At 35.7% G+C, this 27022-nt stretch overlaps 2 protein-coding genes across 8 annotated transcripts in view; one reads left to right on the plus strand and one right to left on the minus strand.

Moving 5' to 3' along the window:
• The first annotated feature begins 824 nt into the window (after positions 1-824).
• Positions 825-5617, plus strand: LOC106074566 (uncharacterized). The gene is made up of 4 exons (XM_013235349.2): positions 825-1133; positions 2387-2552; positions 3538-3677; positions 5365-5617. Exons 1-4 carry the CDS (start codon positions 1079-1081, stop codon positions 5454-5456), a joined length of 453 nt encoding a protein of 150 aa, XP_013090803.1. The 5' UTR covers positions 825-1078; the 3' UTR covers positions 5457-5617.
• Positions 5618-6234: 617 nt separating this feature from the next.
• Positions 6235-27022, minus strand: part of LOC106074579 (histone-lysine N-methyltransferase SETDB1-like) — a 37446-nt gene continuing 16658 nt past the window's right edge. For all 7 annotated transcript variants that reach the window (XM_056043588.1, XM_056043589.1, XM_056043585.1 and 4 more), the window contains 17 exons: positions 26585-26747; positions 25724-25975; positions 24839-25012; positions 22907-23009; positions 22246-22429; positions 21105-21290; positions 20253-20368; positions 18727-18831; positions 15444-15537; positions 14561-14706; positions 10351-10386; positions 10201-10263; positions 9602-9732; positions 9194-9295; positions 8513-8616; positions 8143-8231; positions 6235-7113 (listed from right to left, as the gene is read on the minus strand). In XM_056043588.1, coding sequence (XP_055899563.1) covers positions 6996-7113; positions 8143-8231; positions 8513-8616; positions 9194-9295; positions 9602-9732; positions 10201-10263; positions 10351-10386; positions 14561-14706; positions 15444-15537; positions 18727-18831; positions 20253-20368; positions 21105-21290; positions 22246-22429; positions 22907-23009; positions 24839-25012; positions 25724-25975; positions 26585-26747 — 2166 coding nt within the window. In that variant the 3' untranslated portion in view covers positions 6235-6995. The remainder of the gene's footprint in view (positions 7114-8142; positions 8232-8512; positions 8617-9193; positions 9296-9601; positions 9733-10200; positions 10264-10350; positions 10387-14560; positions 14707-15443; positions 15538-18726; positions 18832-20252; positions 20369-21104; positions 21291-22245; positions 22430-22906; positions 23010-24838; positions 25013-25723; positions 25976-26584; positions 26748-27022) is intronic.

Genomic DNA, 27022 nt, shown 5'->3' on the forward strand with positions numbered 1-27022 from the left:
GGAGTGTTTTTTTATTCTAATTGGCGAATTTCACGCCCTGCGTGTCCAAACCGACATTAACATCCACATTGTGTAGGTTCAGAGGGGTTGCAACATAGTCATATTTGCGTAGGAAGAAAACTAGTTCATTGCTGGAGGCGTGCAGTATTGATCGTATTTTTGAAACTTGCGTCTTACACAGTTTGAAGATGTTATTATTATTATTATTAACTAATTATTTTGTTTTATATCGAAAAATGGAAACAAATTCTATGTTGTAAAGAAGTGTAATTGTGGAGTTCTTCTTCTTGGATAAGCCTTTTTTAAAAGTATTTTTATATTTTGCTTTGTGCGTTATTTTTTTTTTTGCGTGCGTGTTAAAATATCAGAAGATTTATGTGGTTACAAGTGACAAATGACATATATTTACACACATTAGAATCCACGCAGGGGATTTTCTGACATCAACAGGTAATTGTATTTGAATCTTATTCCGCGTGTTCTTAAGAAGGTGTGACTGTGTCGCAACGTGCTAACACAATGATGTGACTGTGTCGCAATATGCTAACACAATGATGTGACTGTCGCAATATGCTAACACAATGATGTGACTGTGTCGCAATATGCTAACACAATGATGTGACTGTGTCGCAATATGCTAACACAATGGTGTGACTGTGTCGCAATATGCTAACACAATGATGTGACTGTGTCGCAATATGCTAACACAATGATGTGACTGTCGCAATATGCTAACACAATGATGTGACTGTGTCGCAATATGCTAACACAATGATGTGACTGTGTCGCAATATGCTAACACAATGATGTGACTGTGTCGCAATATGCTAACACAATGATGTGACTGTGTCGCAATATGCTAACACAATGATGTGACTGTGTCGCAATATGCTAACACAATGATACAATCAGCACGCTGTAAATGTACAACACACCTTGTTGGTCTCCAGTGTGCCTTACAATCATTACGACAATATCTTAATCTTTGTAACTCTCCAAGCATAGAGCAGGTAAAGTTTAAGAAAGTAATGTGTGCTCTAGACCAAATCCATATCAAATCTCAAATCGTTTTGAAACGATGACTCTGATTTTTGGTCCAGTGACTTTTATGTCACTGTTGGTTATCTGCTTCGGTAAGTGTTTTTTTTGTATGTATTTCTTTTTATAATTTTGTTTTCTTATTCATAAATATATCAAATGCAACTATTTAGATAAAAATGGAAAAGGAGAGCTCAATAGAAGGCCAGGAGGGAACTAAGGTTAGGAAAGGTGTCAGATTAGAGTTTTAATGCATCCAGGGGCGGGCTGGACGTCAGCAACGGCACGGGTATCACCAAACAATCTAACCTATATACTGTAAGCCATATGATGAGCATTCAATTTTAGCCTACTTGCCACAAAATCATTATGTTTCAGTTTAATAACCTATCGAAAACTGTGCGCGTGTATAGGTACGCCGACATAACATAATGTAAATGTACAGGTATGTAGCCTAGTTAGCTGTGTGAATAATGTGTCGCATGATTTTTGAAACTATTTAGTATTTATAAAGGTGTAGGGTATAACACTTAAAATTGGAACTTTCTTAACGTGAAAAACCAATTGCGCTGAAATATAGGCCAACATTAACATACCTATGTACATGATGTTCACATTTGAGGCTTGTGAAGGTCCCCACCAACGAACTACTCGCTGGGACATCGCTTAAGAATGTGTCCAAATACATTTCTCGTAGTGAACGTCTTGATCAACAGTCCACAACATCAAGTTTTTCCAAGTGTCTTTGCGCCAAGAAGCTTCTCATCCTTTTCTTTACACATTCTTAACGTGCCATGACTTCTTTCACAATCTCCTTGCGTAAAATACAGGACAATAACAGGATACACTCCTACCAATAAATTGTGCATCTTTTAAATGCATTAATATAACAGCAAGTATCACATCATTTGAATGTTCTCACAAAGTTTTGATTTCACACGCGCCATTTTCTCAGCATTTGGTCTTCAATGTACAAATTCAACTTCGAAATCATATGATTTGTTTATATTCTTGTTACATCCTGCACATGCTCTCATAATACTTTGACCGCACCCTCCCTTTACCCTTACTATTATTGATTTATGTTTTTGATATCAAACTGCCCCTTTATTTCAACAATCCTCTTTAGGCGAGTGTATTCTAGTCTATAGTATATGTTACGTTTATTTATAATGGCCCACTTTAAATCGCCCTCCCAAACAAACTCTCGTCTGTCTAGGAACTCTGTATCGCTTTTCTTTCCTCTTTTATCTTTTTAAAAAATATTTTTTAAGTTTCAAAGTTGAAATGAAAATACCAATCCTGCCTCCACTCCTTATGTTTTTGTCATTGTGTTGTCCTCTTGTAGGTCATTACTTTGTATCGGATTGTTATGATAAGGAAGATGGCACGCCTGTTGGTGTAGGATGCTGGGGTGTTGCCTTCTGCAAAGCTGGAAAGGTTGTCCGTAAGGTCTGCCCGCCAGGCACTATATTGGGCGATGGTTCGACTCTCTGTAACATCACGTGTGTCAAGTAAGTAGATCTTTTTTCTTTCGTCTTACATGCAAATTTTATAAAACTAAATATTTTGAAGCAAAATGTATTGAATTGTGCTACCTAGAAGAAAGGCACATTTTATTTTGCATTTAATTTTTAATGAAAGTGATGATAATACGAATAATTTAGAGTATCATTGTCTGTTATACAGCTTTCTGGTTGGATTCAATCTATAACAACGCTGACACTGATAGGATAGATGAAATCATAAATACAAACAATAGCCTACAAACCCGAAATGGTAAATACGGAATTGACAGTCAAAGTAAACACTTGCGATTTCTATAACTCACAATCGGACTTAAACTTAAAGCATTCAGCTCAAGCTTGATCAAACTAATGTCTGAACATGCTAGGAGAATTAACAGAAGGAAGAACACCTCTATCCCCCCCCCCCAAAAAAAAAAAGGGATCCAAATCAACCGTCAAACTAACGCCCTATCACTTCCTTGTCAGTGGCATACACAACTACTTTGCTCCGAACATAAACTAATAACATAATAACAAGACTGCATACAGGGTTCGATCGGCATCTTCGACACGGAGGTCACGGTTCGATGGGCTGTGAAGTACATATTAATGGCAGTATATTACACCAAGCAAATATTTACCTTTTATTGATACACATGAAAAAAGAGCAATAATCATGGACATTACGGAGCCACCAGACTCTATATAATATGCCGTAACGTTTAAATGTCGAAGTTTAAATTCTTATGACAGAAAAATATTTTAATAAAGAATAGGCCTACTCTCAGCTTTAAAAGTGACTTATCATTTTAGAAGGCCTCAACACTGACGTAACGTGGCAACCTATGGGCAGTTTAGACCAATAGCTCGTTGCCACGTCACAGGTCTGTAAAATGTAGCTACGAGCTATTGGTCTCCACTGTCCACAGGTTACAACGTCGCAGGTCAGTGTTGAGGCCTTCAATTTTAACGCCTTGTTTTTTTTTTTTAGACCGGAACCAGATAGCATGCCATGTGATGAGAAGGAGATCTGTACAGGACTCCCTGACAGACGTTACGCTTACTTTGACTGCAAACAGTTTTTTTATTGTCAAAACGGTTACTTTTTAGCGAAATGGTCTTGCCCTGCAGGTACGTTTATCTTATTAAAGAATTTATTTCATATTCTTTTTTATCTCTTTCAAATAGTATGTTTTTTTTATTGGTGTGTAGTTTTGATTGATTTTGTTAGAATTCTATTGGTGCTGCCATGCACGTTTTAACTCTTTCTCTCTGTAATTATTTACCACATTCAGGTGGAATCAACGTTGGTAACGTCTGTTAGGAGAGAAAGAGTTAAACTAAAATAAAAAGAAAAAGGAAGACAAAGTCTAACAAAACATTAAATTAAAAAAAATACAAAGTTAAATTTTTAAATAGACTTAATATCTATCTGGAGGCGCGGTGGCTGAGCGGTAAAGTACTTGGCTTCTGAAGTGCTTGGCGCCTCTGAGTCCACCCAGCTCTAATGGACCTCATTCACCAATCGTAAAGAAACAACATTTAGCCACGTGGTTCTCTATCTCTTCTATACAAAATACCCAATCCATAAAGGCTGTCACGTGATACTTTTTTTTCATTGTTTTATCAATATTATCACGTGGCTAAATGTTGTTTGTTTACGATTGGTGAATGAGGTCGGTTGGTAGGCCTAGCTGACATTAGTAGGAGAAAAGTACAGTCTGTTGGTCGTTGTGCTGGCCACATGACACCCTGCTCGTTAACCGTTGGCCAAAGAAACAGGTGACCTTTTATATCATTTGCCCTATAGATCAAATGGTCTGAGAAGGGAACCTATCTTCTTTCTTTTTTTGATAAATGGTCAGTAAATCGAAGTCTAATAAATGTATATTAAGTAGGTCTATCTTATTATCAAACTAAACTACTAATCATAGTAGTTCATCGATCGCGTAAACCATGCGATATCTATGGACTAGAAAAGGCCCTATGATGTTTGAGATATGGAGAGAACGCGACTAGCAGTATTGTGGGTGTGACAAAAGGTAGCCTAAGTTTCAACTTGATTCTAGAATGGGTCTGGAAAAACAACGTATTAATTTTTTTAACAGGCTGACAAACAGAAAGAGTGAGTTGATAAACGCTTTGTAATAAAAAGAGATGGTATTGGGGGGGGGGGGGGATGTCATAAATAGAAAAACAAAATTTACAATTTCACGAGACAATATTGAAAAACATTTGTCGCCAGCTAAGAATAAAAAATAACTTTATTCTATAAACAAAATAGTTAAGAAACTTAATTGAAATTGCTAAAACAAGCACAAGAATGACTTTATGCTTTTTAAAGTACACATATTATCAACTAATAGCAACACTTCAAGCTTAATCTGTACACCAGAATAGACAGCGATTTATAGCCAAAGATGTTAATTTCTACTTAATGTGAAGATGTCATATATAGGCCAGTGAGGTGTTTTATAAAATATTTTCTATGTTTCGGATGTTCCTTCAGAGTTGAAGATAATTTACTTCCTAGTCCAACCTCCTCCAGGACGACGGGGGATGGGAGCGGGCAGGGTTTGAACCCAGGACCATCGATAAGTCCGAACGACAGTCCAGCGCACAAACCACACGACCAGGCAGCCATCCTATATAGGCCAGTGAGATGTTGCATTTGTGTAGTGAGTGTAGTGCATTACAACAGGTACCTTTGAAGGAACGTCTGTAATTTATAAGATAAGATGAGGACACTAGTCAAATTATTACTTGCTTATGTCAATGACAAAGTTTATGCTTTATAAAAATGTGTAATTATTTTTAGATCTTGTCTTTGATGAAGATGTGCAAGTCTGTAATTGGAGACATGATGTTCCCCCACCATGTGGTACACTGACTTCAAAAACTTCTTCCTAATTTTAAAGGCTGTTTTATGTAAAATTTATTAGTTGTTTTTTTAAATTCAAATACAATTCTTTAAAAATTGTAAGTTATGATTCACTTTTCTTATGAATTTTAAATCTATTTATAATGTAAATATTATTTTGCTGCTTTATTGAATAAATTATTGACATTGATTTCAATTTATTATTTATTTATTTATGCACAACCACCATTTTTTTTAAGGTAAAAACAGTTGATAACGCTAGCCAAATAGCATTGCGATAACTGTTTGTTACATTGATCTTCTAATGTGAGGATTTAAGTATTTAATTATTATTATAGCTTTTATATAGCGCTACTTTCATGCTTATAGCATGCTCAGAGCGCTTTTGGTCCAATCTCATTTGTGGACCAGTGGGGGGAGGGGGTATCTAGGAGTTGGTTTTCCGTGCTGCCTTTAAGCGCTCAGTAAACACAACTCTGCCCGAGTCGTGTGTCGAACCTCGAGCCCCCTTCTAGGTAGCCAAGCCAAGCCAAGTTCAAGCGTACTTGGCCTCTCGACCACGCTTTTATTCCTCTGATGCATTGAGTCAAACGAAGACTAAACTATGATTTAAAAAACACCTATTAGGACTGAATAGAAAGACATTGAAAGACTAAGTCATTACTACAATCAATTTAGAGAAGGGGAAAAACAAAGCATCTTTTTTCTTTCAACATTTGTTAGGTTTTGAACTAACTTGTCTATGACATCTTTTAAGAATAAATAAAAATATATGTCAATTTAGATAGATAGGACCAAAGTCAAATGTTACTTTTAAAACCACAATTTAATTTGTTTTCACTAATGAGTACAAAAATGGTTGAAAACATTGGAACACCAGTAAAAAGTAATACAACACTCAAGTCATTCATTATCAGTTCAACTCTAAGTCAGCCATTCATCAACATGTGCTGTCCAATCCAACTAGAACAAGAGAAACATTCATCAACATGTGCTGTCCAATGCAACTAGAACAAGAGAAACATTCATCAACATATGCTGTCCAATGCAACTAGAACAAGAGAAACATTCAAAACAGATTATGAACATCCTGAGCCCTTGATATGAATAGAGCAGAGCTATATAAAAATATGAAAGCAAACATTCCAATACTAAAAGCAGTAGAAAAATAAAAATCAAATTAGTCAAAAGATAACTTATTGTCTTAAACATAGTCAAATCCAGTCTATTGGACTACGTTGGAGTACAATTGTTTTAGTCCTACTAACAGGCTTCAGATTAACTATTCATGATCTCTCCTAGAGTATAAACAGTATAAACAGTAAGAGATTCAGTCATATTGAACTTTTTTGAAACAATACAAAGCTCATTTAGCTTTCACCATTATTATTTTTTTTTTTATAAAATTGTTTTTTATAAGTAACAGTAGTTTAACTACTCCAGGAGCTAAATCCAAGCCACATTTTTCCCTTGCATAGGGTTGCCATTCTTTCCTTGTTACATCACTCTGATTGTCCTACTAATATCTTGTGTTGAATGTAAGGAAGAAGATCAAAATTGAGCATTGACTACAGCAGTCTTCCCCTGCAGGTGGCTGAGCCGCAGTAGCAGTAGAGAATTTTATCTGGCACGCTGCCAACCTCATAGTTGTAGTCCCAGGTCAACTCTGTGCCTGCACGGATATACCTGAGGAGAAAGTGCGTAGTTATTTTTTTGATCAAGTCAAAGAAATAAAATCTTAAACCAACAGCTGGTTAAGAAAAAAAATATATAGGAAAAAAATGAAAAGAAAAGAAACATGGCCAACGTAAGCTTTAATAAAACAACAAACTTTCCATATGAGAATAATTATTAAGTTACAGTTGGAATTCCATAGTTAAAAATAACTAAGCCCCCTTTCACAGATTTCAGGGTCCAGCATCATTTCCATTATACAGGCTGAGTGATATTTTCTTGACACAAAAAGATATTCATTAAACGTTAGCCAACCTTTTTATTCTAAAAGACCTCTACAAATTCAAAACTGAAAATATTTTCAAAATTCCAACTACTCTTTAAAGCTTTTTTTTTAAGCTAATGCCTATGAATGAGGTCAACGTCTGCTGATGGATTATTTCGCCTTACACTATTAGTTTCATGTTTTCTTCTTGAAGGCAGATTTTGACAAACTTTGATTGTAAGTAGCCGCCAGAGCACAAGACAAATGTTATAAGAACAGACAATTTCAAGCTGCAGTTTGTTCAACTCCAAGCTCAACATAGGAGAATTGTTAACAATCTTTTACTTTGTTCATTTCTTGGCACTTAGTTTATCAGAGAGGTCTAATTCACATTTTGAAGTACAAGAATACTTTCCTGTAGGTGAGCAGGAGTCATGAACAAAAAAAACAACAAAACTATAATATAATGGTTATGACCACAAGACTCTCACCTCAATACAAGACTTTTGATAAGAAGTATTCAAGACCAACAACTAGAAATAAGAAATTTTTCAAAATCGACAAAAGGGAGTTTTCTCCAAGGTTTTTCACATTTATTGAAGACAGTGGCACGATTCTGCGCTAGTCTCAAATCCATTTACATTCATTTACCCACCCACTGTGCTGTACCTCCCAAAAATAAAAATTACAGCAATATAACACATTGCCATGCAGTACAACTGTATTAAAAGACACAAAGCAAAAAGACTTATTTCCCAGCATGCATGGATACTTACTGGCCAGCAAAGAAAGCCACCCAAGGAAACCTGAGATCATGAGTGTCTACAAAGATGTTCTGCACAAAGACGTTGGGGCTGCAGCTGTGCTGTAAAACAAAAAAGACAATTTCTTAAAAGGAGACAGACTACACCTAACATTGAACTATCCCTGACATCTAACATTTAAACTGAAATATATTTTGTACTAATCACTGAATATGGCTCCCAAATAAAGATAATTTTAAGTTGTCGTAATAATGAGCTTTTACATTTATGATAATTAAAAATTGGTGTTTGTGAAAATCATTTGATATTTGTTTTATTCCATTTTAAGTCCTGACTTCCACTAAACATAGGGGAATCAACATTGAATAGAAGAAAATCTTACGTTGAGATATCTGCCTAAGTTACCCATCAGCTTTGCATCCATAATATAACACTCTGTGTCGTCAAGGAAATAGGAACGTGTTGGTGCTCTTTCTTTTTTGATGTCTAAGAGTCAAAACAAAAAAAAAGTACTATAAAGACATGTCCCGAAAAAAATACCCAAGCAACATCTTGATTATATGCCTGGAAATATTAAATTAAAAATTAGATTTTGTACATTAAGATTACCAATTCAATTTTCAATTATGTAGATCAATATTTTTATTATTACAAAAATGATTAATATCACTAGTGTTGAATACTTCAATATATACAGAATATCTATGTTATAAGCTAGTAATATTTTGCAGGCTGTTTGAAAATTTGCTGGGTGTACAGGCAAGAAAAGATAAAGAAATAAAAAAAATAATATATATATATATATATATATATATATATACAACTGGCATACTACATATTAGTTTCATTATTAAACACTTTCTTTGAATGAAAAAAAAAATTCACAGAAAATTTGTCAAAAACACAGCAAAAACTTACTGTATGCTTACATATGATGCTCATTCAGAGACACCTGGATTCTGAAGCTCATCTCTTTTAATGCTCAGACTAATAAAAAATATTCTAAAAAAAATACTTTTTTTTTTCTATCTGCTCTGTTTTTATAATAAAACAAAATGAAAACCTTTTTCTGGTAAGGCTTCTTGAGTTGTTTTGAAGGATGTCGACAGATTGAATCTTGAGCCCCCAGTGCTTTTCTTAGCTCGACTTCTTAATTTCTTAGTCACTAAAATAAAGAAAAACTATCATTAGTTTCTATACGTAAAGCCAGAAAACATTTGCATTAAATATTATGGGACTAAAAACTTGAGGCATAGTGGTAGAAAACCAAGACTCTAATTTACTATCACATGTTTAATAAATGTTTACTAAAAATCAAAACAGTTCATATTACAAAATTAAAATATTATTTTATAATCAACATTTCTCATATTTAAATTATTATCAGGCTAAGTTTTTAGTATTCCTAAAAACAAATATTGTAAAAACTTATTTTTCTCTATGCTAGCACAAAATAAAGTTATTTAATCACCTTCTGGACTTAAGGGGCCGCTCGGTTCTGTGACTTTCTTTGGATTTGGATCCTCGTCATCTTCTTCCTCCTCATCATCAGAGATACTTATTGGCTTGTCCACGGTGGTAGGTTCTGGAACTTGCTCAGGACTAAACAAAAAATTAAGTTAAATTATTAAAGTCTTGGGAAAAAAATTGAAATACAGAGTTGACTGGATAAATTAAGTAGCTAAGGAATCATTCAAATGTAATGCAAAAATAAATGAATGTCTAGATTAAATCCATTTAAAAATTTATTTTTTTCCATTTGCAGGTACAGTTTTCTTATCAAATACAGATGTTAGTTCAGAATAGAAGATGATTACTTCTACATATGTCCCTAGGTCAATCTAGTCATGCATGTTTCATAAGCATGTTATCAGTCCAGTAACCCTTTTCTATTCTTGGTTTTGTCTTTATTTAAAAGATTAAAATCTAAACTACACAAATGCTGTCAATTAAATTTGTTTTATTTTTAATATCTACTATGATGCTCATTAGCTTTAACTAACCTTTCATTCATTCAAATATATATTTTACATTCGTATCTTACCATTCACTTCTATATAAATAACTTACCTTTCTGTTTTATCTTTTTTAGTCTCAGATTCAGAATCATCTGCTTTTCTTTTTCTCAGTTTCCTAAAAGTACAATTTTAAAAAAACTTAAGAAAACTAAAATAGAGAAACTTTATGCACTTTATTTATTGTAAGTTTTTTTTTCCTTACCGTCTGCTTCTAGGTGGACTGTCCTCAGTGTAATCACTGAAAAAGATTTTTTAAAATAAGAACTTTTTGTGGAATGAACATATATTTTGTGTGCTATCATATAATTTGTTGTCTCTTATTGTACAATTAAGTTTCCTCAAGGATAATAAAGATTATTATTATTATATGAATACGTCAGAAAATGTGATTACATACAGAGTAGAAATAAATCCATCTAAATATCAATAACATCATTTAAAAAAAAAAAGGTTCAGTTCTCCTTAGTGGCTCTGTAACTTGCAATGTCTCAAAAACTAATAAAACATCAGATTTTTTTTGGGTCACATCTAGATGTTTATGTAGCCTGAGATGAACTCCTATTGAAAATTCAGAGCAGGAAGGACTAGTCCTCCCGTAGTGCTCTGGCAAGAAACTTAGCCGTCCGGCGTAGTGCCTCATAGCTACCATACAAGTCGAGTGACTGCACAGGCAAGTCCCCCCTTAGCTCGCGGAGCTGGGGACACTCGTACAAGACATGCGACACTGTTTCGACGCTCTCTCCACAGTGACGGCATCGGGAGTCAAAGTTAGTGCGGAACCGGGCAAAGTATGCCCCAATAGGACAATGTTCCGTCCTGCACTGCGCAACTATTGACTGCTCTGACCTCCTCAGTCGCCACCATGGATTGTCGCGATCTGGGTGACGCATGCGCTGCCAGACACCACGTGCTCTGTCGGATTCCTCCCAGGATTTTAACCACTTCTCATGAATGAGTGCTCGGATTTGTGCCGTTGCTTGTAAGTACGTGCTTGGTGCTTCGAGGTATGTGGCTGCCATTGCACCCTCCCTTGCGAGGGCATCTGCCGTTTCATTGCCCCTCACGCCGCAATGTGAAGGCGCCCACTGCATATAAACGACAGCTCCAATAGCTCGGCGGATGTTATCTGCGGCGCCGATTGCCTCTTCTATTACGGGCGACCCTCCCCCGCCGCCACCCATAACTAGGAGACTGGAGCGAGAGTCAGTGACCAACACCACCGTAGTGGCGCTAGTCTCGCGTTGGAGCATTCGGGCCCTAATGGCCTCGAAAGCCCTAGTTATCCCTGTAAGTTCGGCATCCATGGAGCATGCAGCGTAGCCGCATGGACCAGAGAGCCTATCTGGTTCAGTCCGGTCGGGGTAGACAATAAGGGCCCCATACCCCGATCTATCGGGGTCCCTCATTACCGACCCATCGGTATAGCAGAATATGGCATCTGATGGGTAGGATTTTATGGTTATGGATGCCAAATTTTGGAGAATGGCAGGTGTTAAGTGCCTCTTGGTGGCTCCCTCTTGCCCTAACAGGGACAGGTTTATTTGTGGGGCCGGCAATCTCCTCCTCGGAGGGCACGTACTGATTCTCCTAATGGGGATTCTATCAGTGGAGAGTCCAGCTGTATTTGACAAATTGGCCGCTATATGTAGGAACGATCGCATTTTAATGCGGTTCCTCTCTCTCCACTGTCGCACTAAAATTGAGGTGGGTAGCCTAGAGTCGCCCCTTTTATAGCGCTCGTAGGCCGTAAGTACTGCCCTCTCCCTCCTAAGATGTAAGGGTGCCACGTTTGTAAAGATTTCAGCAGCGTTTGTTGGGCTTGTCCTAAAGGTGCCACAAATGAACCGTAGAGCCTGTGCTTGTACCCGGTCGAGTGATTCGAGAGCAGTTTTACTAGCATATACTTGAGCTGTATAGCTGTATTCAATTTGTGATCTGACTGCCCCTAGATACAATGTGCGTAGCATGTCAGCTTTGGCACCCCACTTTGTGCTGGCCAGCTTTCTTAGTAACGCTAACTTCTCCGAGGCTTTTCGTTCAACTTCCTGGACGTGCTGGAGCATTGACAGTTTTCTATCCAGGGTCACCCCTAGATATTTTGGCGTATTTTCACGCTGGAGTCGCAGCCCACCGAGTTGAAGCTGGAATGGAGCCTTAAGGATGTCGATTCCTAGGCTGAACAGGGACCAGGTCGTTTTGGCAACGTTTATCTGAATCTGCCATTTGTCGCAATACGAGGAGATGGTATGGAGGTCTGCTTGAAGTGCCGCCTGAATTTGGTCGGCTTTCTTCCCGGTTGACCAGAGGACAATATCGTCAGCATATAGCAGTTTTTTGGACCGTAGTGAGCTGGGCAAATCATTAAGAAAGGCTATGAAAAGTGTACAGGACAGGGCAGAGCCCTGAGGCAGGCCATTAAGTTGTTGTTTTGGCTTGCTAAGGGAGTGCTGGTATTTTGTACGTGTGCTCCTCCCTGACAGAAAGGATTGTATCCAATTGTATATCTTGCCCCGCACACCCATAGCTCTTAGCTTAAGATAGAGGCCTTGCTTCCACACACGATCGTAGGCCTGTTTTAGGTCTATGAACACCGCGTATGTGCTCTCGGACCTCTGGAACCCGTCGGCCACCTCCTGTGCGAATGTCGTGACCTGGTCGATCTGGCTCAAGCCTGCCCTAAAGCCGGCCTGTTCTGGCGCCAGGATACCGGCACTCTCAAAGCACCAAACTAGCCGCTCGTTAACCATTCGCTCAGCAACTTTGCCAAGGGTTGAGGTTAGTGAAATGGGTCTGTAGGACTCCACGTTAGTCGCGTCTTTTCCCTTCTTAAGGACTGGTACAATGACAGCACTCTTCCAGGCCCCGGGCAGTCTGGACTCTGCCCAGGTTCGATTCATAAACTCCAGGAGTTTATCTCTCGCAATGCCCCCAAGGTGTTTTACCATCTCGGGGGTAACCTTGTCTGGCCCCGGAGCTTTTCGATTTTTGCACTTAGCTATCGCTCTGTCCAGCTCAGCACAACAGAAGAGCGCGTTGCACGTTGCTTGGCTTTCCGGCTCATCTGGCTCCCTCTCGAGCCTCTTACGTTCTTTGTTGAGGGCTTTGGACATGGCAGACTTCTTTTCGGGCTTGCTGATTTTAGCAAAATGTCGATTCAACAAGCAGGCCATTTTGGTTACCGTCGAGACCGGCCCTCCGGGTGACAATAGAGGGGCAGCCGTTCGCGCTGTGTCTTTGGCCTCTAGGTTTCTCAGAAGACGCCAGGCTTTCGAGGTATCCCGAAGATCCATCCCGGCGCAGGCAGCGTTCAAATGGTCCGACCGGACGCGTCGGGCCAGTTCACTCGTGGCTCTGCAGAGCCGATTGTACTCCCACCGGATTTCAGGGGTACCCTTCCGCTCAGCAAGCCTCCAGGCTCGCTTTCGTCTCAGGACCAGCTTATTCAATTCCTGAGACCACACTTGTTTCTGCCTTACGCCAGGATAAGTCCGCAGGACAAACCTCTTGGCCGCACCCAACATTGCTGCTGTTATTTCGCCGTATATGATGTCAACGTCCCTATCCTCCACTGCAATATTCATAAGGGCAGTGTTGACTGCTGCCTCGTAGGCTGGCCAGTTCGCCTTGGTGTAACTCCATCTACGCGGGGCTTTTGGGGTTACACCACTGGCCTCTGAGAGGGCAATTGTGACTAGTATGGGTCTATGGTCACTTCCAATGTCATCTAGGACTTGAAACTGAGTATGTGATTCTAGATTAGCTGTGATTAGAGTAAGGTCTGGTCTAGATTGGCTGCCATTTCCGGTATGGTATAGAGTTGGGGGAGTATGTTTATTTTGCAGACAGAACAAATTAGAATTATTTAGAAGTTTATGTAGCCAGAAAAGAACTCCACACTTAACTCAAGGGAGAGAACAGAAGATCAGGATATTAATCCTCAAATGCCATGCATAAACAAGCAAAAACTGAATTTGAATCCCCTAGAGAAGGTGACAGTGGGGGATACAGAAATACTGCTAAGTTGCTCAGGGTATTGGGATGAGTTGGGACAAACTATACAGAGTTGGTTAGATCAAATCCACTGGAGGAGTACATAAAAAAAAATATGAATACAAATTTCCCTGTATAATATGATATTTTAAATTCTGATGTATAAACCAAATGATGACTACATAACCTTATAATTATATAGCAATTTTTGCACTTGCCAAACTAAACACACACACATAAGTAAATTTATAAGATCAAGTTTCTCAAAGAACATTTTCAAAATGACTGTTTGAAAGCAAGTCCAGTTTGAAAGCAAGTCCAGTATTAGCTTTGATGATTTAGAAATGATAAATGATATAAAAGATAAATGCACAGTGGTCAACAAAAAAGATCACCAAATAGTAATTAGAAACATTCTAAACCTGTCATCCTCAGCTTTGTAGTTATCATCTTTATCATCATCAGAGAAGTCGAGATCCGCGTCACTTTCATAACCCTCTTTCTGTCTCTCTACCACCTCAATGAAATCAAGTTCAGCCAGGTATTCATCCCCAAATTGTTTGCCATCCTAGTGAAAAGTTGATTGAATAAGTTTACATGAGATACATATTAGAATGTGTCATCTGAATCATAGAAAATTATAAATCTAGTTCTTTATATTTTTGTTTGACCTTTTGAATTAGAACTGGTTAGCTAAGCTGTTAGAGCATCAAGCTAACAACAGGAATGTTTTAGGCTTGACCCTCATAAGAGGTCAATTTTGTTTTATTTTAAATTTTTTATTTGATTTCACATTACTTGCATTTTAGAAGTTAATATAAACAAATGCAGTGACAGTGAAATCAAGTTTAAAGCTTTCTTTAAAACTAACAATACAAATACATTTTTGGACATCCCTAAGTTCTAATGAAAGCCTCTATCTTTAAGGGGAAAGCAAAGAAGGTTGATCATTGTTACAGTTTTTTGTTTGATTAAAGAAAGTATTGCATAATAATCTCATAAATTACAGATTTTCCTTCAAAAAAAGATAATGATGCCCAACATGTTATCTAGTTTTACATGTTACTTAGAGACTTAAACTTAACCAGTGGTTTTCTTTGGCTGATTCAGGCAACCCAGAATATAAATATTTAAAGGAAAAAAAATATTGAGCACACGATAAATGATAATGTGCTTGTTTCTTTAGGGACTAATTGCACACTATTCTGGGGGGTCCAGATCACTGCAAAATGTAATCTGTTGGTATGCTAAACACAAGGCAATGATAACAATTAAAAAGTGTTTAGCCGACTAATCAAACCTTACTTCATTAGCCCCCTTGTCTGTCAGAAGCTGTCCAGCATATATACATATAAAACTTCCTTTGGCTATGTCATCTAAACAGCGTAGTCCCCAGCCCCTGCAAACAAATTAAAGACATTCAAACATCTTTACAAACTTGTTAAAAATAATCTAGTATAGTAAATTTGAAAAAAATATTTTTAAAACGTCCGTAACCAATACAAATTGATTAGAATGTACAGCTAAAAAAAAGGTAACAATAAAAATAAAATTTGAATGTATGAAGTTCTAATCTATGGCATGACCTAATAAGCTAAGAGTTTGTATTGTAAAAAGTAAAAAAATTGGGATCAAAACAGGCTTTAGGTAAAAACTAGTAGATTTAAACTACAATTTATATGCTGGCATCTAATTCCTTTTCCTCATTTATAGAAGTCATAGAAATTCAAGATAATGTGATCAAAGGTCATAGTCAAATACTTGTATGTGTCCTGTGAAGCAAGGACATGAACAACTGAATTGGAAATTTAAATGCAAGCATTAGAAATGAGTTTCAGAAAGCTGTCAGGCAACACATAATACACTATTTTCAATGACCTATGTAGCATGCTCAGAGTCAGTTAATCACTTAGCAGATCTCTTTATCATTTGGAATATATGCAAATTTTAAAGGTTATAAATGTTTCACAGGTATGTCAAGATACACAACAATAGACAGTAACAGGATACAATAAATGAAATGTGAAGCTGCCATTAACACATTGACACTCCCATCCTTAGTTTGAAACAGTCAATCCTGTTGGATCAATGCTCCTAACATCAATGCTTTAAAACTCATTTGTTTTATTATCTTTCTTCCCTTTCTTTAATTGTTTAAAATTTTAAAATTTTTTTTTTACTCACATGACTATACCGACAATGGTGTGTTTTATGAAAGTAGCTTATACACTCTCATTTTTCAGCATGCTTTTTCTGATGGTAGTGCCAGACCTCCATTTTATGTGTTCTTAAATGTGTTATTAAATTATTTTTTTTTACTGATAGTTGAAAATTTTATTCAATGTAGTCTAGATTTAGCTGATTGGACACCAATTTGTGAGCTTTCATTTTTTTTTTATTGAAATTTTTTTTTCTTGAAATTAAAAACTGATATATCTATATTATAAAGTAGAATGTGTGGTGTATGTATGTATGTATGTATGTATGTATGTATGTATGTATGTATGGATGTATGTTACTTATAGACATCAAAACCGCTTGACCAATCTTGATAAAACTAGGCAGGAATGTTCCTTGGGTACCAACTTAGACCGTAGTGTATGTATTGTAGCCCTAAAACAAACTTAAGACCCTAAAAAAAAATATAGTTGTCCGATTCTATTACAGCTATAGTATTTTATGGATCTAGGCCATGTCTACAATGTTGACATTAGAAAAGATAGAAAGGATTTAGACCTAGATCTAATTTTAAGAAATACACTTTGCGCAGATAGTTTTTTACTTTGACACATGAAAATACAAAAGAAGATCCATTGATTTCATTATATAATAAAATTAACCTTCAATTTTGTGTTTCAAAAGCATTTTTTACATAAATTAGTTCCTTATATCTGTGACTACAGATTTCCTGACGAACATTCTTTCATTAGACAATACCGTAATGAATCGCGTACTAAATATTAATTCGTTTAATTGTTTACTTTATAATCCCATCCCTAGATCTAAAACTCTAATTCAACTCTAAGATGATAAAACTTCTCTTCGCACAGATAGTTTTATACTTTAACACTTAACATATTAATTAAAGTCCATTCATTTCATATTTTGATCAAATAAACATTCAAATTTGGTTTTCTAAAGCTACATTCGTTTACGAAAGCTGCGAAGCCGAGTTGAGATAGGCCTAGATCTATATTCATTCATGAATCGCGTACTAAAAAATATTTCGTTTAATTGTTCACTTTATAATCCCATTCATTGAACAAAGCTATCGCTCTTTTCGTTTTTAATAGATATGAATGTATCGGCTTCGGGTAAACCCATTTTCGCAAAACTAATTTTATTTTCGTAGCGAAAGAGAAAAAACGTGAAAGGATCATTAGCTACGTTTAACATACATCTAAATCCAATCCACTAGATTATTCAAAAGCATTTTTTACATAAATTAGTTCCTGATATCTGTGACTACAGATTTCCTGGCGAACATTCTTTCATTAGACATTACCAAATGGTTACACATTAACACATCTCTCTACTGAGTCTATTCCTAGGCCTGGGTCTAAAACTCTTATTGAACTCTAAGATGATAAAACTTCTTTTCGCAAAGATAGTTTTATGCTTTAACACATAAACATACTAATTATTGTCCATTCATTTCATATTTTAATCAAATTAACATTCAAATTTTTTTTTCTAAAGCATTTTTAATACATTCGTTCGCTGTTCGCTAAAGCTGCGTAGCCGTGTTGAGATAGGCCTATATTCATTCATGAAAAAAAGTTCACGCATGCGCAGCACAGAATGAACTCTATGAAAGCCAATTTTGTAGATTTAGATATATGTCTACCTCAAGATCTACTTTATACTTTATACACATGAACATACAAAATTTAGTCTATTCATCTCAAATTTTAATCAAATATATGTAGGCCTACAAGCAAATGTTTTAATTTGAAAAAAAAATGGATTTAAGCCTATTAGCTATTTTGATTTGATAGCTTCATTCACACTATTTTTACACTGACACATTCGCTTTACTTATTACATTATTATTTCGTTTAATTGTTTACAAAACACTCTCAGTGACTATATCGAAAGTAATGCGATAATAAAGACCCGCGGGTCGCGGGTAACATATGTCTAGTATATATATAAGTTTAACTTTAACCGTAACATGATAGTTCACTACAATTGGTCAAAATGAATAATTTTGTCAGAATGTGGAAAATAATTGAGGAGAGATTTAACAGACAGAAGACTGAGCCCCTAAATAGGACAGCAAAAACAAGAAAGCAACAATTGTTGTTTAGGAGTATTGTAATGACTCAGTCATTTAGAAGATTAGTAGACAAGTGAACACATCCAAAAATGAGCCTATATTTAGCCCAATATCATGAAAAGTAAACAATGTTAATCAGGGTTTTTTTTTTAGGCAGAAAACATCAAAAAGTTTACTTATTAACTCTTTCTCTCCTAACTGACGATACCAGCATTGATTTCACCAGAATGTGGTAAATAATTACGCAGAGAAAGAGTTAAAAATGTGCTTATGCTAATTAATAGTTTGTTGGTAAAAAACAAAATGTACTTCTTCTCTGTCTTGAAGACCTGCAGCCTCATTTTCAGGCCATTCTGAGCAACTTTGTTGGCACACCTTGAGTCGCACTTACATCTAGAGTTACACTCAACAATGCTGCAAAGTGAAAGAATGAAGGAAATCAAACTTTAAAAAACAGGAAAAAAATCTATAACAGCTGACTAGTTATGGGAGACTTCAGTCATCTGTCATTGACTAAACACTTGTGAATAAATAGTCAATGTTCATTGTCCTACAAGGCAAGATCTCTAGACATGCGTTAGAACAGCATAAAAATGGGCCTACACATCTCTAACATTAACTCCACTCAGAGAGTCAGACCTCACAATAATCCATCTGACTCCCACATACAAATAGGTTCTAAAAAAAAAAAAACAGAGCTTCAGTCCATCTAGTCAAGGTCTGGTCTGACAATGCTGTATTAAATATACAAAGTTGTCTCAAGCAGATTGAGACATGTTTGTAAACAATTGCCCAGACACTTGAATCAACTTATAACTGCTAATTCTTATATCCAGTTCTGTGAAAATATGATTTTTACCCAAGAAGAAATGTAAAACATTCGTTACCATTGTCAGTCAGGGTGATTCAAGGTCTTTGTCGCCACCCAGAAGTACATAGGAACCTAATTCATGAAGTACTAGTTGTGCATGTGTGTGTGTGTGTTGTTTGCATCTGTCCTGGTAATGTTATAGTAGGAATGCTAAGGCGGGCAATTGTAGTCTAACCAAATTTCTATTGGTCCTAGCCAATTAGGTAATCTTGTCTTATCTTAATCCATTTTTTTGTGTTTTAAAATAAGAAGATGTAATTAGGAAAGTTCTTGATTATCTTGACTATTTACTAGTATTATTTTAAGTTTGTGACTAAAAACAAGGTAGTGGTAAGTCAACGCTAAACATTTTTGCTACAAAATTTAATTGTCCATGTAAAATAAAATAGCTTCATGCATTTATATATGTATTATATATCAGATATATATCGGATTTGTGGAGACAGCTTGCCGGCTTCAGCGCCGAACAATGCTGGAGGATCTAAGTCTAAGTAAGTAAGTAATATATGAGATAAAAAATAATTATAAAGTCAGGAAAAAAGGATACTGAGTAATGTATATCTTCTTAAATTACCTTTCATTGGGAAAGAGAAAACTAATATAGAGAAGAAGGTAAAAGCTGAGCAAATTTATATTAAGAATGGGTTTAGGCAGTAGCTTATAAACATTATAAAAAAAAATTTCCTAAAGGATAATAAAGATTATTATAATTAAAATCAAATGACATGTTATTGTTGCTTAATACATTTTTACATTCTAACAAGCATTTCTTTTCAACAAATTAATATCTAAATATTTATCAAAAGAAATCTTACTATAAAAATCAAGAGTTAAAAATTTATATGAAATCCTATTCAACATTTTTCAATAGGCATTAGCTAACAATCAACTGTGCTGATTTTAATCTATCTCTATAGAAATTTAAGATGTATTATCCCACTTTATCTTCACTTTGACAACTTACCCAGTAAACAAAGGTTCTGGCAGCCTTCTGTAATGATAGCCAGCATTTTCATCTTTTTCCCCTATCCATGAAGTGTTCTCAATGGTCATCTGTTGGCAGGCACATTTACTGCGATCCTGTTTGTTATTTGCATAATACAAATTGTATTATAACATATATAACATAATAATAACAATTAATTAATAAATAATTAGATTTAAAAAAATAAATTAATACTATAATTTAAATTATATTCATTGACAAAAGTTGCTTTCAAAGCTATGCTTTTTAGCTTTTTTTTTTTTTAATTTTATAATATTGACTTTTCTGAATCCATACTTCATAAATACTTATAAAACTAAATAGTGGGCTTCAGGCAGGAGAAGGAAGACTCTGAATCCAACCTCTGCTGCCTTGCAGCTATACCCAAACAAGGAAAAGCTTTGTTAGTCAACCCTGAGGAAAAATCAGGAGCCAGCGACCCTAAGCAGCTTGCAACACACAGTGCTACACCCTGGCAGAGCCTGTGATGCCAAACTTTGGATAGGTCAGCTGTGTGGTGGGGGGGGGGGGGTGAACTGCTGTTTAAGCAACATTGCTCCAACCGTAGCTAATGCCCAGGCACTCATCTCATTTCCATTAGATGATTGAAAGTATGCTTCCCGATAGTAGGAGGCCATAACAAAAATATTGTGGAGGACACGCTATTAAGTATGGTCCTAAACATCTCGCATAAGTAATCACAAATTGTGCTTATTCTTGAAAAATAAAGGAAATATGAAATAATTAAAAATAATAAAACAGGGAACTTCTATTGTATTGGTGTACAGACATATTAGAACTTGTACATACAGTTCACTAACAAATACATACCCTGCAGTTATCTGTACAGTCACAACAAGTCAGGAATTCTGGGTCCAGGTTCAAAGTGACACCCTTGGATGGAATGCGATGGTCAGAGTACTCGACATAGTCAGGGTAGTGACGGTCAACACCATTAACACAGGAAACAGGATAGTTTTCTCTTCCGTAGGACAAATCTTTGATGTCACAGTAAGTCTAAGGGAATCAATATTATAATTTATATAACATAACATTATAAAAATATTAATTGTTTTGTAAAAATAACACCAAGTTTCAATGTAGTTCATTAATATTTTAATATTGATTATTCAAGTATTATAATTATATATTTGCTTGAAAATAAAATATTTGTTCAAATTTGAAGAAGACAACTGATCCTGTAGGGAAAAGAAGTAGAGATAAACCAGACCATGTACTAATACGCACAAGAAAAAAAGCAATGTAAGAATTGGATTAGAATCCTCAAAAAAAAACATGGTGTGCGAGCAAGCAGAAACCAACTTAGAAAAAAAAAAAAGAAAAGATATAACCTACTAATTTGAATCAGCTAGATTGGACAAAACACTATAATCTATCTAAAAAAGATTTTCTATGTTTGACTCACAAAGAGAAAAGTTTTTTGTTTTTTTTCAGCTGCTGTTATATAATAAAGTAAACATTAACACACAAAACAATGTTTTGTACTCTTTTAAAACCAAAACACTCTAACGAATAAACATAGAGCTTGTTATGGCAGATTCCAATAAACTGCTAGAATAACAATTATAGTTCATACATTCTCTGCTAGAGAAGCAGAAGGCAAAAGAGATGAGTTCAAAGGTCAGAACTTTAGCTTGCTGCTGGTAAAGCAAGAAAGAACATTCCTAAATCTATCTTAGGAGAAGAGAAGTGTCTGCCCATAGAAATGGACCTCATATCAGTATCGCATTTTGTTGATAAACCAATTTACAACAGAGATCAACCAAAACATTTGGTGTCACATTATATCATTGTCATTTCTTATGAATACTTTTTTTTATCATTTTATAAATTATCAAACATAATTTTTTTTTAAATATATTACAATCTTTCTTTAGAGCTAACAATTGATGTAAAAAAAAAAGTTTTCAATTGTCCTGTCAAGAAGTCAATTGCTATAACGAGCCCCCACCTTGACGGCCACAAACTCTGTATTGACGTGCAGCTCTTGGTCAAAACAGAACAGATCTATGGATAGCTGGGAGTCTGTTGTGTACAAATACTTGTCCACTTCCTCAATGGTACGCAACCTCAGCCCACAAGGTGCCCGATACACAATAAAACGCTTGGTGCTAGGTCGAGCCTTGCACACTTGCCTATATCAAAATTAAATCCAAAATTAATAAATCAGTCCTTTAATTATAAGAAAATGTTAAACATTGACAAAATCAGATTTTACTTCTAATAAAAATGATCTGTGCCTTTATGTTAGATGTTTACCATCCAAATTTATATAAATTATTTTATGTTCAAGCACGATTTTCTTTAAAAAAAATTATTTTTAATTTTGTTCATTGGCTTCAAGTAAAACACTAAAAATACAAATTAATTAATAGCGCAGTAATGAAGTGCATTTACTTAATGAAAGAAATGCTGAAGACAAAACATGCACAATTACATTTCCTATTTTCAAATGCATGCATTTTGTCTGCCACAAGTGCTAAGAGATTGATAGATATATTTTGAAAAATCCATTTGGAAGTATTCAAATACTTTAATGTACTAATTATTTAAAATGAAATCTATTGGCTGTCATGTTCCTAGTGTAAAGTGAAGATGAGAATGTTTCCTACCTTTCCCAGCCTAACATTATTGGGATTTGTAGGGAACTGTGACCTTTGAACTTTTCCAGCCCAACTCTTTCATCCACACAGCTTGGACCACATTTATGTGCTTCTGAAAATAAAGAAGAAAGTCAAAGTTTATATATGGCAAACAGACCTCATGTATGTAGAGGACAAGACCTCATGTAAGTAGAGGACAAGACCTCGTGTAGGTAGAGGAAAGACCTCATGTAAGTAGAGGACAAGACCTCGTGTAAGTAGAGGACAAGACCTCATGTAAGTAGAGGACAAGACCTCATGTAAGTAGAGGACAAAACCTCATGTAAGTAGAGGACAAGACCTCATGTAAGTAGAGGACAAGACCTCATGTAAGTAGAGGACAAGACCTCATGTAAGTAGAGGACAAGACCTCATGTAAGTAGAGGACAAAACCTTATGTAAGTAGAGGACAAAACCTCATGTAAGTAGAGGACAAGACCTCATGTAAGTAGAGGACAAGACCTCATGTAAGTAGAGGACAAGACCTCATGTAAGTAGAGGACAAGACCTCATGTAAGTAGAGGACAAGACCTCATGTAAGTAGAGGACAAGACATAGGACTAGGAAGTAAACTATCTTCAACTCTGAAGGAACATCCGAAACATGTAAAACATTTTTTCAAACATATCTTACATGACATGAAAGCCAGGGGAATCAAAGGAGGGAAAAAGATGGAATGACCAGCAGTTCTGTAATTACTTCAATCCACAACATTTTTTTGAGAGAAATACATTTGATATTGGTGTACTTGTAATAACTTTAAAATGTTTTACATCATGAGAATGAAGAACATACTGACATGGTTAAGGGGTCAACTGTTTCATACAAGTCAAAATATAGGGTCAATATTATTAGGTCACTTTGAATCAAGTCAAGAGAATGAATATTGCTTAATTCATAAAGTCAGTGTTTCCCATGCTGTGTTCCATCGAACCCTAATGTTCAGTGAGGCCTGAATAGGTGTTCCATAAACTACTGGAATAATTAACTTGTAGGCCACAATGTGAATTAACCTCTCTAAAAAAATGACCAAAACTTTTTCCAACTATTCTGAATAAGCGAAGTGTTCCATTGAGGAAAAAAGTTTGGAAACACTGCATTAAGTCAATATGAATTAACAGTATAAAGAATATTGTAAGCTAAAAGAGATTTCAATGTATCAAGTTTTGATTCTTACAGTAAGTTGAGCAACACAACTTGTGTTTACTACCAGAATAAGCTAGATATTGTTTTGTCCACAATTATGTCTGTTTTATATTTTGACAATGAAACATATTGACATTGTTTGTTTGACATATTCCTTCAGAATTGAAAATGCTTACAACCTGGCCCAAACCTCCTCCCGGGCATCATGGGATGGTGGCAAGCAGGGTTTGAACCCGGGACTATCTAGAGGAGAGTCTGAAACACCTAAGCGGAAGTGAAGTTTTCTGTGTGAACTACAGTGAAGTTACAATGACATAGATTACATTAGTAACAGAGATTTGATGACAAGGGCTTCTGTAAAATGAGGTCTACATACTCATATTTGTTTAGATCTCCAATTCAATGATTAAACTGAACATCTTTAAAAAGAGAGTCATTTTCTCCACATTGCAACATGTCTATTCCTCTGTCTGCTCCTGGCAATCCACAACCAATGTTGTTGTTTTATTTTGACATTCATATTGTGCACTTCTGCACTTAGAAAAAAAAAATAGTTTCTTTATCAAGGTTTTTCTAACTGATGAATCAATCCAGAAAGAGACACTTTGGTAATTACAACAAACAAATTAGGAGTTTTTGTTTCATATATTTTTTTAAATGTCATCCTACAATAGTTCTACAAAGCAGACAAAGAATATTGTGCCACTTGTATAGACCATTGGGAAAGCTTGAACTATTCAAGAAAAAGACACTTACTGAAAGTGACGTGAGTCTGGTCGTTGATCTCAAAAGACTTCTCCACTCTCTTCCCTGTGGCCTGTTCCTCGTCATATTCCACTTGTGGAGTCGATGAAGCTGCCAGCCGTTCAGCCAAGACAGTGGCAATGTCCTTGAACTTTTGAGAGTTCCCACTGCTAGGCTTGGTTTTTTCTAAGAAACATTGTCAAAACTAGATATAAACACTTAAATAAAAACATAAAAAAAAAATAAAGTTAGGCTGAAAATGTCAAGTAGTATTACAAAATCTGAACACTTCAAGTTTTATTTCAAGTCTAGAGGATTAGACCACAAGTGACCTGTGGTCAAAACAGACACTATTATTTTGTACTTAATCTTAAACCAGGACTGGACTTTGTCAGCATGACCTTTAATTATAAGTAAAAAAAGAAAGATAAAACAATAATTATAAAACAATTAAGTTCCAATAGAGACCAAATGGTACATTAGGCAAGTAAAAAAAATATAGTTAATCATTTGTATGACCATCAATTTAAAGGGGGTTAGCCATGCTGTCTTTACTTTCTTCCAAAAGTAAAGCAAAGAAACTGTAACAGCTGCTTAAATTTAGAGACATCCTACAACTAAAACTAGATCCAAGCCTCTTCTAGGATTCTGACTTGAGATGCTTGATTCATCTTCCAAGCACCTAACTCCAGACCAATATGCAATAATATAGGGTACAGTAATAAAATTATTTGATTTTATGAGAAATAAAATTACTTGATACTAGAGAAAATAAGCAACAAAAAAAAATTAAAAAATGAAGATTTCTAAAGATAGTTGCAAAGGATCAAACATTTTGTAACACATTATTTGAACTATTGCATGAAAGCAAGGTTTCAAAACCAATGAAAAGAGAACCTCTAGTTGTAGAGACTTTGTCCGAGTCTTGAGATGTGGAGTCTACACTTTGGGATCTCTGTGTTGCAGGAGCTTTTCTTTGGTACTTTGTCCATGGTGCTTCCCATTGGATAGATTTAGAAGTGTCTGATAGTTCAGGGCTAGGGGATGAAGTACCAACAGTGGGCACAATGCCACCAGTACTTTTCTTAGCCACATTAGATTTCTTCTTTGAGCTCTCAGCTGTTCGACTCACAGGAGCAGTAGCTTTAGCTGTATAGAGAAAACATAAATAAGAGATGATACCCACAGTATAATAAATAAATAAATAAATATATATACATATGAACACATTATATAATACATTTGATTCAACAGAAACAAAAAGTTCTCAGGATTTCTTGATCATAAAATAAATTTAGACTTGATTGCCTTTAAAAAACAACGAACATTATTATCTCAAGATTAACATCGGTGAAAGCATTCAACCCAGTAGAAAATAATTACTTAAAAATAAGAAATAAGAATTAACAGATCCATTTTCAAAGTACCTTGCTAAATTTAGGTCCTAAATTTGTTTATATAAATTTAGGACTGTTTAAAGTAGATAACATTTAAAAGCCTAGCACTATTACAATTATGGTCTCTTTCAATAACAAAGTGACTACGGATCGACTCGACTGGGATGAAAGCCTGTGCATTAGCTATGGTCTCTATCGAAACAGTTCATGGGTCCAAAGGAATGTCAAGTGCTGATACAATTTGGTATCAGCTGCATAACAGGTTCTTCCAGGGTGAAGTATAGAGTGCTTTAAGCTGCCTAAGGGTCTTTACATAATCCTACACAAAATAAATGTAACAAATCTAATGAGCTCAAAATACCTTTATCTTTCTGTGAGGAGGCTGGAGAGGAGTTGCTATCATCATCCACGACACCTCTTGTGTACTCTACAGAGGGCTTGGTATGAGTGTCAGATGGCCTCATGTTCAGGTTGTGTCTACGGCCCCTGGAACTTCCAGCAGCTTTGATGGCGTCTGCATTGGCCTATGGATGCATAGCAGTTGACTTATCATGCATGCTGTTTTTATTTTTTAAAACAAAAGTTTTAGATTGACAATGGTTAGAATTTGCAGCAATTGTTTATCCTTTTTTTTAAAAGGACTAATTTAATGATGAATGAATTCAACATTTTAAAAGATTGAGAAATAAATACTTGAGCCTGGAGAGAAAAAAAGAAAGAGTGGGATAGGTAAGGATTGAAAGACAGTAACTAAGCTCCTTTAGGAAGAACAGGCAGGCTTCAGAACAGGCAGAAACAC

This window comes from Biomphalaria glabrata, chromosome 10 (genome assembly GCF_947242115.1).
Source record: "Biomphalaria glabrata chromosome 10, xgBioGlab47.1, whole genome shotgun sequence".
NCBI classification, from domain to species: Eukaryota; Metazoa; Mollusca; class Gastropoda; family Planorbidae; genus Biomphalaria; species Biomphalaria glabrata.

Excerpts from the sequence above, each read along its gene's own strand:
- LOC106074566 (XM_013235349.2), top strand. The coding sequence starts at position 1,079 with ATGACTCTGATTTTTGGTCCAGTGACTTTTATGTCACTGTTGGTTATC. Across the intron at positions 2,553-3,537 it reads TGTAACATCACGTGTGTCAA|ACCGGAACCAGATAGCATGC; the intron begins GTAAGTAGATCT and ends TTTTTTTTTTAG. Across the intron at positions 3,678-5,364 it reads GAAATGGTCTTGCCCTGCAG|ATCTTGTCTTTGATGAAGAT; the intron begins GTACGTTTATCT and ends AATTATTTTTAG.